At 40.2% G+C, this 14,238-nt stretch overlaps 1 protein-coding gene and 1 long non-coding RNA gene across 2 annotated transcripts; one reads left to right on the top strand and one right to left on the bottom strand.

Annotated features, from left to right (window-relative positions):
- Window positions 1–9,539: 9,539 nt before the first annotated feature.
- Window positions 9,540–11,611, bottom strand: LOC134195416 (uncharacterized). Its single transcript, XM_062664439.1, has 3 exons — window positions 11,385–11,611; window positions 9,896–11,291; window positions 9,540–9,827 (listed from the first exon to the last, which is right to left on the bottom strand). The coding sequence occupies exons 1-3, from the start codon at window positions 11,609–11,611 to the stop codon at window positions 9,540–9,542; spliced, it is 1,911 nt and encodes a 636-aa protein (XP_062520423.1).
- A 117-nt stretch (window positions 11,612–11,728) lies between these two features.
- LOC134195942 (uncharacterized) lies at window positions 11,729–12,959 on the top strand. The gene is made up of 3 exons (XR_009972461.1): window positions 11,729–12,209; window positions 12,270–12,386; window positions 12,443–12,959. It is a non-coding gene; the product is annotated as an uncharacterized LOC134195942 (long non-coding RNA).
- The last annotated feature ends 1,279 nt before the right edge of the window (window positions 12,960–14,238 follow it).

Here is a 14,238-nt window from a genome sequence, read left to right as displayed (position 1 = left end):
CTCCATTGCTATGGACACGTTAACTAATCCTCGTCTTCCGTAGAGCTCCCTTCGTGATATAAGTTACTCACACTATCCACCAAATGACTGTAAGAAGGGATTACTTCGGGCAATAACATCTGTGGCTGATCATCAGACTCCTAGATCTTCCTCCTCATCCACAATATTTGTGTCAGTCTGCCCCCTCTATGATCCTGGTCATCGTGTGACTGTGATGGGTAAGCAAAAATTGTTTGTGTAGGCAAAACACCAGAATCAGAACCACTGTGAATGAGTGGTACTTGAACCCACAAAGTTTCATTTGTCCCATCATGCACACGAGCACTACAACGAGTGCATACTCCACCTCTATTATGAGGGCTCTGACAATTGTCTCCGCAGCGACAGCGAACAGTGCAGGATCTGAAATTTCTAAAACAACTCTTAACACCCTTCGTGACTTCCTACACACCCAGTTCGACAACTGCACTTATAACTACTAATATCAATCATACTTGCTAGTTTAACTCTATCAACAGTATCCCATACAACAGATATTTTACCTTCCTCACTAAATGACCATCCACAACCACCACAGTCAGCAAAAGTGGATGTGTAAAACGGACTTTCGTAAGCTAGCCGTGCTACATACTGAGCCTGAAGTATATGCTGGTGCAAAGAAGTATATGCTGGTGCAAAGCTGTCAAAGATGGCATCATTTTTACTTCATGGCGCTGTCCCCCTGAGCTGTCATGAAACGAAATCCTTCTTACCAAATCGACTCATTCCTGCACTGTTGAAATCTTGAGGTGTTGAGTTTTTGAATAGCCTAACCATTGAAGTATAAGAGCGGTTTCGTGCTGTATTGGAGGCTGTCGAATGGAAAGACATAATTCATATGCTGTTTGGCTTCCAAACACCGTCTTGTGGTGGTCATAATATATACAAGCAATGAATTTGTCTCATGCAGGCAGGGAGAAATATTCAAACTGCAACAGACTGTCGGCAGTTTGCTTGAATACAGCAAGACTGTCATCATGACAAATAAACTTTGCATTTTTAAAAAAAGAACGGACAGCGGCTTGATGAGAAACTCCAAAAGGAACTGACATAGTCAGTACCGCTAACGATGTAAACGGTCAAAAGGCATGCAGCAGGATACTTAATGGTCTGCAGCAATGGATGGGCATGCAGAAAATTACTTGCCTCACTAACCTTTCATACTCCTGATACTATTCTTAGCTCTACATACCCAACCTTTCTGAGCAAATGCCCGAGTTCAATCAGAGCCAGACCAATCATCCAAATATCCGTGCCACAAGCATAAAGTACAACGTTTGTAAACAGACTTTTGACAGCATATAACCAAACTTCGTGGTCTCCTTCACCCTTTTGGTTAGGTTGTTTTGCATATGACTGACTGTTTTGCTTTATTAGCACAGGATTTTCAAGTCATGGAGAGTCAATTAAGATGGATTGGGAAGGAGCCAACTTCTCCCACACAAATTGTTAAAAAAGCTTCAGTCACATAAGCAATGAGTTACGACTTAAACTAAGAATCTGAAGAGAACTGGCATACTCTTTACCATGAGGCAGTTTCCCACTTGAACCCGGAAATTCTACACTAACTGTGGTGCCACCTGGTACACCAAGTTTCCTTTGCCTGGACTGGTGGAGTAAAACACGGGGAGGTGGTAAATACGGAGGCTTGTCTATACAGTCACCCTACCCCTATAACGATATCTTCGTTTCACGCTAACATATCGTTATAAGGGTAATATTGTTATAAAGGTAATGCAATCTGAACCACTGTCTCTGCACAAGTTCTTACTTTAAACTATACTTAGTGACATTTAAATGTTCCAACTGTTTAGCCTAATTAATTACAGTACACTAGTCATCGATCCACTGGTTCAATGTCGCTTGTTGATGATGAACAGAAGTAACCATTCTGTCTAATGAAGACTTGATTCCATCAGCTGCCTGCAGAAGTTTCTTGTTCTTTAGTATAGTTAAGTTCTGTGATAGGAAAGTGGAAATGGCTTGAATATGGCAACGGGCATCTCAAACAGTGATTACAGGAGGGTCTATGTGTCTTCTGGGTCTTCCGCATCCCCCGCAGCAGCACTTGACTCTATGTTTGTTGCAATGCACATGCGCAGCTAGCATTTTTAAGTGCCTCGCAGTACTGTGCGCACTTTTAGCAAATTAATATCAATGAATATCATTATACAACTACTACAGACGCGTTTCGTTTCAGCGGCAGAAATCGGAATAAGGGTAATATCGTTATAAAAGTATCGTTATAGAGGTAAAGTTTTGTATTGTACGGTATCGGGAAATTTTGGTTTCAGCAGCTTCTATCGTAATAAAGGTAATATCGCTATAGAGGTTATCGTTATAGGGGTATGGCGACTGTAACTAGAGTGAAACGACCAGCACCACGTGAAAATCCAAGTGTGAAAAACTGTCCAAATTTTCAACATGGGGAGGTGGAGGTTGATGTAAAGTACGGAAAAGTCGATGATAAAATCAAAATCCATGCCTTTGTCAATACCTACGATAGGACACGATGTTGATAGTAACCCAGACAATTGAGGATCTGAAGCAAATGCCTCTCGAATAGAGCTCTTGGGGGCGTTGGCGTATCTCTCTTGAATCGGTGGCAATAGCTAGGGAATATGGGCAAGTCTGAGCAAGCACTACCCCGCTTTCAATTACATGTGAGCAGGCATTAGTCAGCAATCTAGTGACTCTTTGGACTTTGGCCCGCTCCTTAGAAATTGTACTCTGAAAAGTAGAAGTACGGAGCTTTTGCCTACGTCGCTTAACAGGAAGTTCTGTTGGAGACTGAAGAGCATACTGACGAGCATATGAACAAAACCTTGTCTGACCCTCACTCTGTATACGTAATAGGTCAGTTCTGGTCGCCTTGTCAAGACCTTTTGCTTTTGAACTAAAAATATTGTGTAACTCAATTTTATCAGTTACATTAAAGTTGTTGAAAGCATTTTTCACAACTTTACATACAATGCTTGTCTGAAGACTGTCATTGACAATTGAACGTTTAAAAAGATTTGGTATTACAGTAGAACAAAAGCTACTGACAACAGAGTGTAGGTAAGCCATAAAGTCACACAACTCAACAGCCCTAAAATACGATGGACGACATATGACATCTTTGAGGCCTCGATTGATCTGAGTTTCATGGAACTGATCAAGGGCTTGATTGTGAAAGGGCACACCCAACTTAGATGCAGTCCACTGGCCCTGCTCAAACTTGCTATAATGTCATTTGGATAGGTCAAAATATCACTAATTGTTTGCACCACCAACACCTCGTATCTGTCTCGAGCATACGCAAAGAAAAGCTCTGCAGCTTACTTTAAACACGAATTTCGCAGAAACCAATTTAATAATACATTTCCATTCCTAATAGCAAAATAGTAGCCAAAGTAGACAGTCAAATAATAAATAGCTTTTTGCCAGAATGCACACGCTTTATTACATCTGGTGCCAATAGTTGGGAAAAACAGCCCACTAGAGTGCTGTTGAAAAGCTTTTTTGTCACTACTAACACATGCAAACATAGAACGGTCATTTTGTTGGAGATGGCTCAGTACAGACCTCAGAAGTTCGTCAAGCAAGTAGACAAGAATGCGGCGAATATCCTGCCATCTTGTAACATCCTTTTTCGTGCCACATTTAGCAGCTAAATCGTGGAAGCCCCTATCCCACAACAAGTTCCTCAACACCTCTGACATTGTTTTCAGAAAGTGCCAGTCACCAGGAACTGGAAAGACCCAACCATAGACATCAAGGTGCTTGGGCTTAAGGTTCTTAAGTATAGAATATATCTGCTTGTCACCACCAAGTACTACATACGAAAAATATCCTTCCTGGCCAACACATATGTCCTTCTTTAATTGACACAGATACGAGGCTACATAATCTACAGTAGAAGAGTGTACTCTCTGCACAGTTGGCTATATACGACATCGCCATGTGTTGGAGTGAAACATTCCACGTCAGAGTGTAATTCTTGCAAGATGGAAGTTGAATAGTCAGAGGGTTTTAATAAAAGCTTATTCTCGTCGATTATTATAGACAACAAAGCAGATGCAAACTTTACGAACTGTGACATTTCACATTCTTTTTGCTGGCAGAAGTATTCTTTTCTGCAAACTTTCCAAAGAACGGCAAATCCTTTCCTCAACGTTGCTGTCGGACTCTGAACGGGATGCAGCTTCAGCTGCCCTATGTGACACTTGGCCTGTTATCAGGTTTAGCATTCGTTTCTGGTAGCCATCACTGTACAGCTTCTTAGCAAACGCCATTTTGAAGTCCAGATTATCTACAGTCACTCTCCAGAACGAAGAACAACCTAATTCATCAACTACTGTACGTTTCCTTGCCCAGTAACTACCATTGTTTCGAGCATGACGAATTGATGGAAACACCCCAAACGAACTCAGATATTAAAACCCTAATCTCGTAAACCATTAGCATAACCAAAAAGTCCCAAAAGAGTCTAAAGGAAACAAGACCTTCGATCAACCAAATTACAAAGTAGGGCCAACAACATCTGCAGTTTGAGACGTTTCTTGCCATCTGTCCGTGAAGAGGACAACTTAGCAAATTGGTCAAAGAATGTCAGCAACTCTGGTTGATTAAACTTATTCAAAGTATGACACATTGACATTTCTTTAGCAGAAAACAGCTTTCTGTAATCAAATTTATCCGAGACTGGAAACAAGAACATTGCTGTTTAACTATTTCTCATAATTTCTGAGGAGTGAAGGTTAACATTTGAGTATAACACTGAGGCACCCTTGGAAGTAAAAAACGGTTTGATTATATAAGATAACCATACCTTGGAGGACCTGCATGAATGTGGTACCGGCCAATAATAAATAAATGGGTTTCAAGATAACGTCTAAAGGAGGACAGTTTGGTACTTTCTAGACCACTTAATCAGCCACATTCTTCACCATAATACTGTGTATACATGATGATGGCATGTCTACTGATAACAGTGATGACTCTCTTTAGTGTCCTCTGTGTCTCTGGTGGGATTTAACACCTGCTTTTGAACGGCATTCCTTGCCACAAGATTGGCAAACAAATGACTTGTTGGTAGGAACAATTTGTTCTTTCCGTTTCTGACGTTGAGCTTGAAGATGTCTAATACGATTTTCTTCAAACTGTTGGAGTGATGAATGGCAGAGAGATCTCCAGTTTGTTCTATCACTGGATAGTTTCTCAAAATGCAGGAAGTCAATCCCACAAGATTTCATATTAGCTTTGATAGAATCTTTATAACGTAATTTAGGACCACCTTGATGACGATGGCCCTGTTCCAGTTGACCAAAAAGGAGTTGTTTGGGAATTCTATCATTAGGCATTCGAGACATGTGACCAGCCCAGCGAAATTGGCATTTCATAACAAAAGATTCAATGCCACTGATGTTACAACGAGATAACACTTCTGTGTTGGGTACATAGTCAATCCACTGGATTCCACATATGCGGCGAAGACATCGCAGATGAAAACTCTCCAAACTTTTGAGGTTACGACGAAGAAGGGTCCATGACTCGCATCCGTACAATAGAACTGATAAGAGTACTGCTTTGTAAACTGCAACCTTCGTGGTCAGTTTGATTTCATGCCTTGCCAGAGTCTGTTGTACAATTTACCAAAAGCAGCACTGGCCTTTGATATCCTATGAGAGACATCTGCATCAACAGTTGCATTATTTGAAAGGAAACTACCCAAATACTTGAAATTGCTGACATAAGACAATGGGTGATCACCAATCATAACTGGAGGAGGGTTTTAGTTTGAGCCTGGACGTGGTTGAAAAAGCACTGTCTTTTTCAAGCTGATACTCAAGCCAAAACGTTTAGTTGATCTGTCTAAACAGTTGACAATGTGTTGAATGTCTTCATATGTGTGACCAACTAATGCGCAATCGTCAGCAAACAAGAGTTCTCTCAGTAGACTCTTAGAAACCTTTGTTTTGGCTTGTAAGCGCCTGAGATTGAATACACCTTCAGTAGTTCTAAACTCAACTCGAACACCCTCACGGATGTTCTTGAAGGCATCATTTAAAACCACGGAAAACAAAATGCTAAAAAGAGTAGGTGCTAGAACGTAGCCCTGTTTCACTCCGTTGTTTACTGCAAACATTTCTGACTTTGACCAATCCTCGACAACGCCACTGTTATATACATAGACATAACATCACGATACATGATGTGGCCATAACTGTTCAACTTGTTTAGACCATCTACAGTAGCTCTGGCCATGGCTCGTATCTGAGGGAGATGGGCAGAAAAATCACGTTTTAGATTTAACTGATTACCACATACCCAATCTGTTTCAGAAATATTAGCACAGCCAACGGCAGAATCCTCACTCACTAAAATTGACAGTAGTTCTGCATACCAACCCATCAACTGCCAATGGGCATTACTGACCCCATCCACAAAACAAAGCCTGCATTGTCTGGTCTTACTGATATCTTTAATTAACTGAAAGTGTTTGTGACATAAAAGAGTCGAACGAGTCATGTCAACATGAAGACTAAAAGGTTGCTTCCAAATTTTGTGTTCTAAGTCTCTAAACTCTGAAAAGTATTGCCAAGAGACATCTTAGGACAAGAAATCTTTGTCAGACTCCTTGTCACACAAAAGACTTTCCCATAACTGACTATGGTGTTACCACTTTGGCATTTTCTTGATATAAGAAGCATGTTTGAAACAATCTGTAGCACGCTTTACAAAGGCATCTTTCATGACTGAATTCAATACAGTAGTTGAGGATTGGAATCTGTGATTGCTTTGTTCGATACTGTCCATCACTTTGTCATGTTCATAAGTCAAAATCCATTCAACCATTCAAGCTTTCTCAAAGGCTCTGACATAGCATCCAGTTGTGAAAAAAATTTGGCCAAATACGTGACCATACCAAGCATGCGTTTAACTCTTGCAAAATCAGTTGGTTTCGGCATCTGATGTATTGCTGTTATCTTCTTAGAATCTGGTTTAATTCCTTCACCAGTCAGTAGATATCACATATATACTACTGATATTAGTTTCAATCGAAACTTATCCTTGTTCAGACAAATCTGTTTCTTCTGAACATCGTTCAAAAACATCTCAAGTTTCTTGTCGTGATCCTTAACTGCTTCTGCATAGGTAGTGCCATTGCCTGCAATGAGTATATCGTTTGCCATTGCAAACACTCTATCTAGATTTTCAATGGCCTCTTGTAACCGTTGTTGAAATAGCTCTGGTGCAACTGAAATACCAAAGGGCATTCGTCGCCAACCGTATCTTCCAAAAGGTGTACCAAACGTTGTGAGTTTTTGCGACTTCCTATCAAGAGGAACATGCCAGTACCCATTTCTGACATCTGCAACGCTGAAGACTTTCGCATTAGCCAATTGTGGTAAGATATCTTCCAACGTTTGGATTTGATATAATTGCTCCTTTTCAAACTGCATTTAATGGCTATGGATCCAAACATAATCGCAAACTGCCATTGCGTTTCTTGACAATTACTAAAGTCGATACCCATTCTGTAGGCTCATCAATTCTTTCAAGTACACCAAGCTTCTCAAGACGATCAAGTTCTGCTTTCAACTTTCCTTTAATAGCAACTGGGATGCGCCTCACTGGCATCTGGCCTGGTTTCACTGATCGTTCAACATCTAGATGTAGATTATTTCCTAGAAGACCAACTGCCTTCTCAAACACTGTATGATACTTCTGCAGCATTGTATGTGTGTGTATGTGTGCTCTTTGCTCCTTGGCTTAACCTCTTTGTCAGTGGCTAGTTTCTGAATCATCTCATGGTGAACAATTAACAAACCCATCTGTTGCACAGTAGCTGAGCCTAAAATTGAATTTTGCGCATCTTGTATCACAACAAATTCTATATCATACGTTTTCTCTATTCTAGGATTTGTCACTTTCACTGTGCACTTGCCATATGGTTTAACTCTGCTACCACCATTCCTTTTAAGCACGTTGCAGGTGGCACCCGTGTCAAGCTTTAATTTGACACCTTTTCCATTGATGTGCGTATTGGCATAGACCTGGCGCTGATAATTCCACCGATAGTTGTCTCTGCATTGCATAACCTAACGTCCTGTTGAGGCGGAGTCAGCGTAAGAGTCAGGCATTCATCATCTTCTTCGTTCTTATCTCTGTTGGTAGCTACATGTATTCGCTGTCACGTGTCTCTCTGACGCTTTGATGTGCTATTCAAGCAAAATGATTCCTCTTGTGGAAAAACGATTCCTCTTGTGGAAAAATGATTCCTCTTGTGGGCAATACGTGCATTCTTTGCCGTATGCAGGACACATTTATTTGCACCTCGTTCGTGTTTCAAACCACAATATTGTCACTCTGGGTTGGGCATGTCCTGACTCTGACCCGTGAGAGCCTTCTGTGTTTGTTTACGTTCCTTGTCTGATGACTTCCTCGAGTTCTCAGGCTTTGTTCAAGTTTACTCACGGAATGTACCAACTTTTTTCCAGTCATCACTTGTCTTTGATGCAAATGATTGATTACTGGCTCAGACAAATACATTATTCGATCATGAAGCAACACTTATGCTTGTAGCAGCATACTATTGATCAGGTGTCTGAGTGGTTGGATGTATGAACTAATTGAATGGAAGGCTGGGTGGTGGAAGGAGGGAGAGGTAGATAGACAGCTAGATGATAGGATATTAGCATTTGTTTGAACTTGGTTACAAAAGTATGAGTTGTACTTCCAAATATTTGAGCAACGCAGTTTTAACTTCATGCTGCGTGATTTTAGGTGCTAATAAATTCAGTCTTGCATCTTTCATGTACAGCAGCTGGATAGTCGTCTATTGAAAATTAGCATTTCAGAGTTTTTGAGTAGGAAGGCGAGATCTTTGCAGGACACAAGTCTTGGAACGGTTTTGATTTGTTTGCATGTGATGCAGCATCAATTGTGTAACATGCAGTTGTTGGAAATTTTGTAGCAAATGAACTGAGATCGTGGCTTCTACATTATTCTTTGCCAATACTACAAGGAGTCTTGGCAGAGTAGTATTATATTCACTTCCTTCTGTTGTCGGCATCTACTCACTGACTCACTACAGGCCTGTAGCAAGCATGAAAAAATGGTCCGGCGAAAGATAAAATTAATAGTTATATGCTGCGATTGATATTAATGTCTGAGACAAAAGCATTTCACTCAACAACAATTAACAAAATCGTACAACCATTTAATTAGAAAGCAGTCAAGTCTTCACAGAAACTGTTCCAGAACACTGTATTCCAGCGTAATACATGGCCAGAACCTCACATCGCACACCAAATGCCTAAAGTCGACATGCATCAGAACTTGGCAAAAATGTTTGATCGGTGCTCTGATTCTCCCACAAAGTCATTTAAAATTTCTTTCAGGTCCAGTTTATCTGTCTTGTTCTTGTGAACATAAAGTAGCATGGGATAGTTTAGCCTTTCTTGCATCATAGTTGTTCTAAGGTAGCTTTTGAGTCGTCTCAGCGCAATAACTTATCTTTCAGATGACGCATTGGTGGCTGGCATGACCAACACAAGTTGATAAAGGCGCTTCACTTGTGCTAAATGGACCCTCTGACCATGAGACAACGAGAGAAAATAAGACTTTATGTCAAAGATGGTCATCTTTGTGCTGGCCTCCTTTGATTGAAGTTGATACGTTTGTTGGAAGTGAACTCCAAACGTTTGAAGTTCTGCATACAACATCTCCTGGTCAAAGTCATCTTTATAGAATGCACAAACCGCTTTCAGATCATCTTCTAACTCCTGCGGTTTGGCTGCCTTAATCAAGAGTGTCTCCAAAGAATGATATATTTTGTAGCCAGGCTGATCAAATCGAGATTGAATACAGTTGATAATGAGATCGAGTGCTTCATAATAGCACTGTCTATAGTGTTCTTTTGAGGTCTCATGAAAGTCCCCTTCACACGAACCCTCGCAAAGCCTCCTAGGCATTTCCTCTTTCGGGGTAGCTGTGGTTCACTGACATTCAAAGTTCTGGCTTTCCTACTCACTTTCTCCCACATCAGGTCAAAGGCATCATCATTTTGAAGTGATGTGATTGTATCAACAGTCATCTGAGCAACTTGTTGACCTTCTTCTGCAGACAAAGACTTATTTTGTAAATTTCTACTCAGATTGTCCGCGTGTCTTAGTATCATTTCACTTAGCATGATACCATACAAATACTGAAACATATCCATTTGGGCTGACACCCCTTGGATTCTGGCCTTGGCTTCTGTGTCCTTTGTTATTGCAAGGGCCTCCTCCCATGTACTCTGCAATGCCTCATAGTTACTGATAATGCTTGAGAGCGTATCAGCTCTCACTGTCCATCTAGTAGGGCAGAGTACTCTGATACCTGTACTACTAGCTGGCGAGCTCTCCTTCAACTTCATAAATTTTCCCTTCCTACGTGGGGAATATTTGATCAGTTTTGTGATTTCCCGAGTTGTGTCTAGTACATCTTTCATCAACTTTGATTGCTTTAGGGTGTCATTTGCAGCGAGATTTAAAGCATGACCGTAACAGTAGGCGAAGACTACTCTTGGCTCACTATCATTAACGCGTTTAGCAACACCAGTTCTATAGCCACTCATAGCACTGGCACCATCAAAACACTGTCCACGAAGCTTTTTCATACTCACATTCAGTCTTATGAAGACGGCCTTGTTTAAACCTGCAAGGGTTGCAGCATCAGTAGTTGAGGTTTGGTAAAGTCCAATAAACTCTTCATCCACTTGCAAGTCTTCTGAAACTCTACGAATGATGACTGTAAATTGCTCTCTGTTGGAGACATGAGTAGTTTCATCAGCCTTCACCGTTACAAATGGGGAATTATGTATGTCTGTGGCAATATTTCGTAGCACTTGGAGGCCCAATGTTTTGATCATTTCATTTTGAATTTGTGAACTTTTGTAGACAATCTCCTTTCGTTTCAGCCAGTGAGCTAGGTTAGGGTGTTTCTCACGCTGTAGACAAAGCAGCTGTTGTAGATTACCATCTGATTCATCTCCATCTCCTCTAAAAGCAAGATCCTGCTTACTCAATAATCTCACAGACGACAGTACTTGAAGAAGCGCTTGTTGACTGTTGACTTTCTGGACAGCATGCTCATGAGAAATATGTTCTCCAACGTCCCTGGTTGTGACAGGAAGAGTGACAAGAACTTCAACTGCTTCACGATGACACGCACTCTTTACGTGGTTTTTGAATCCTGTGGTTGCATCTTTCCAGTTTGAAAATCTACGAGTAACCTTACCAATGAATACAATTATAGACCAACAGCCTACATCTGTATGTGTTAGAGTACTAACAAAAGCAGGATCCGGTTAAGACTTGATCGGTTTGAGAGCCAAAGCTTTCACGCACAGGTGACAAAACACGACGTCGTCAGCCTCGTGGTAGTGAAGAAATGGCCACTGATGAAACCAAGATGGCCTGAAGCAACGCAACTCCGCCTTCTTCCCAAAGGGGCGCTTTGGAAAATCTAAGTTCAGAGGTTGGTGAGGCTGGTTTAGAACGGCTTGATCATCAGGAAAGACTTTCGATGTGCTGGTCGCCATACTTGGAACATTTAGGACAAATCCCGGATGTGACTTCGAACCCTTCTACTCTTACACTGCATTCTACCAGCTATTTCTGGTATGTATCTCAATTTTCACAATATAATCAATGTCCACTGTGATTATTACATTTCTCTGTGCCTGATAACGTAGACAGAATAAAAAATAAATAATATATTTTATCATCTATAGCTATATAACCGGAAGTCTACGCCATTCTGCCGCTGCTGAAACTACAGTTTCTGAAAAGTGGTCGGGCGAATGCCGGACCTGCCGGACCGCTTGCTACGGGCCTGCACTGGAGAAAGTATTGGAGAAGAAGACTATACAGCTACTTCTCAATACTTAAAAGACTTTTGCAAAGAAGCTGAATCTCTCTCTATTTTTGGAATGTAAACACATAATGATTGCAATTGAATTCAATATTATTTGGAATTTAGGATCTGATTTTTGTACTATAAACTTGCACTTGTTACGGCATATGCCAGCGGTTGTAAAGCGATGGGGACCTCTGTGGGACTTCTCTTGCTTTTGGTTTGAAAGTCTAAATGGTCAGCTAAAGAAATTCATTCATGGAACTCGATACATTAACAGTCAGGTCAGATTATGCTAATTTCAATTTTGTGCAACTACTGTGCCTTACATATAGTTGCTCTAGGTAGCATTTGCTGTTACGATGTTTCATAGCATGCCAAAGTTATTGCCATTACCAATAATACACCATTGTGGGTCAAGGAATTTGCAGTGAAGCTAGCAAGAATTGCTCAAATGAAATGTAATGTTTTGTGGGTATTTTGTGATGTGTTGAATTTATTGTTTCTATTGTACAAGGTTTGAATTGCCAAATCAATCTATGACTGATTGCGGTCATTGCCATAAGACAATTGTTCCATTGCTATATCTTGATCGGATTAATGAATGTTTATATTGATTTCAACAAGGCGTTATATCTGACTCAGATTGGATCGATCAAATGCAACGTTATAAGATCAAAGGTCAAGTGTACGAAAAGAAGGGTATTCAAAGGATTAAGCAACAAAATGGATATACAGTTGCATATCAAAGACATCAATGTGACACTAAGTTGTTGGGACACATTTATCTAGTGAATGGACATATACTTTTTGTACTTTAAAAAATGTTGATGGTTTGACACAATCCAGTCTTTTATTATCAAAATTACACTTTAGACAAGTACAAAAATTTTCAACCTGATCAAATTCGAACAGTGACTGAAACAAAGATTTTGTTGTTATAGAGCAATCTGAAATTGTGAGTAAGGTAGTTTACTTAGATTTTGGTAGCTGCATGTTCTATGGATGTTTTATTAATATTGAATTTGATTAAAGTTGCAAACATGTGTTGTTAAGCAGTGTAATGTTCTTGTCTACTTTACACAAACTGAAACACTACATATATTTCTATTCATGTATAATATGTATTTTGTCTCATATCCATGTGGTACAGTTTCCGAAGGCATACACACTACATGACAGATTCCGTAGTCACAAACAGAACATATACCCATAAAGAAAACGCACAAAACACTAACTAAATTGATTATAGTAATTACAAACAGTCATTGGCTCAAACTACTCTTAAACTCTTTGTATGGCATGGACATCATATTTCTTCTGCCTGGTATGCTAATCCGGTTCCAAGAATTGTTTTCCACATGGGCTTCTGTTTGGATAAGAATGTTTGAGACAATCTCATTCTCAGAATGACACACTCTCCAAAGAAACAACAGATGCTGTCAATTAATTAAACAAGTATTTGCTTCTTTGAAAGTAGGGCCATAGAATTCTGTCAATGAACTTTGGCTAGGAATCTCTAGACCTCGTCTGTGCCCCCTCTCCGAGCTTGGTGGATTCTGTCACATACTTTTCGAGATGATAGATTCTATGTCTCACTTTCATAACTGATTACTGGTAACAACACTCCCTCCATTATCTTTATCCAAACACTCGGATTTGACCCGATCCCTTTCACTGACCTAAGGGTAGAAAATAAAGATGCATAGAATTTTTGACATCTGCCAATTGCACTACATGCTTCTATCTAAATCATCTGATCTAGGTGGGTAATTTTTTCAACTGACTTTGACTTCATGCCACCTGGTGGAAATTCTGGTTGACTGTATTCCGTATGTCTTGCTCGTCTGATTAATGGCCACATTCTTCTTCACATTGAATGAAAGGAAGTATAATTATTGTTATCGTAAAACTCCATACCGGTCGATCCAGCATATGTTGCAACCCTGATTGACTGGATGACAACAAAAAATGTCCGTCTGCATACACAATGCAGCCAGTATATATAAATATATAAATATATCAAATCAGCGCAGAAATGTTTGGCGATAGACATTAGTTACGCGAATCTAGACGAGCGAGAATCATCGATTAACATAGTGGGTTCGATGGAATGAACGAAATAATTCGCCATTTCCTAGTAGCTAACAGACTCCTACGTAAAACAACATAGGATAGCGTGCGTTACATCAAAGTCGCAACTGCTTGCGATTTTGAGTCGTGTCAATCTTTCACGGCAAAGAACGGTATCAAGGAAAAGGTTAGATAAATTGTCGGTTGCATGAATAACATGTGAGTTTAGGTTGTATGCGA

Source organism: Corticium candelabrum, chromosome 20 (assembly GCF_963422355.1).
Source record: "Corticium candelabrum chromosome 20, ooCorCand1.1, whole genome shotgun sequence".
In the NCBI taxonomy this organism is placed as follows: Eukaryota; Metazoa; Porifera; class Homoscleromorpha; order Homosclerophorida; family Plakinidae; genus Corticium; species Corticium candelabrum.
Note: the sequence above shows the minus strand (reverse complement) of the source record. Positions and strands in the feature narration are given on the sequence as shown.

Excerpts from the sequence above, each read along its gene's own strand:
- LOC134195416 (XM_062664439.1), bottom strand. The coding sequence starts at position 11,611 with ATGGCGACCAGCACATCGAAAGTCTTTCCTGATGATCAAGCCGTTCTA. Across the intron at positions 11,292-11,384 it reads TTGGCTCTCAAACCGATCAA|ATTTTCAAACTGGAAAGATG; the intron begins GTCTTAACCGGA and ends GGTTACTCGTAG. Across the intron at positions 9,828-9,895 it reads ACTCGATCTCATTATCAACT|GCAGCCAAACCGCAGGAGTT; the intron begins GTATTCAATCTC and ends CTCTTGATTAAG.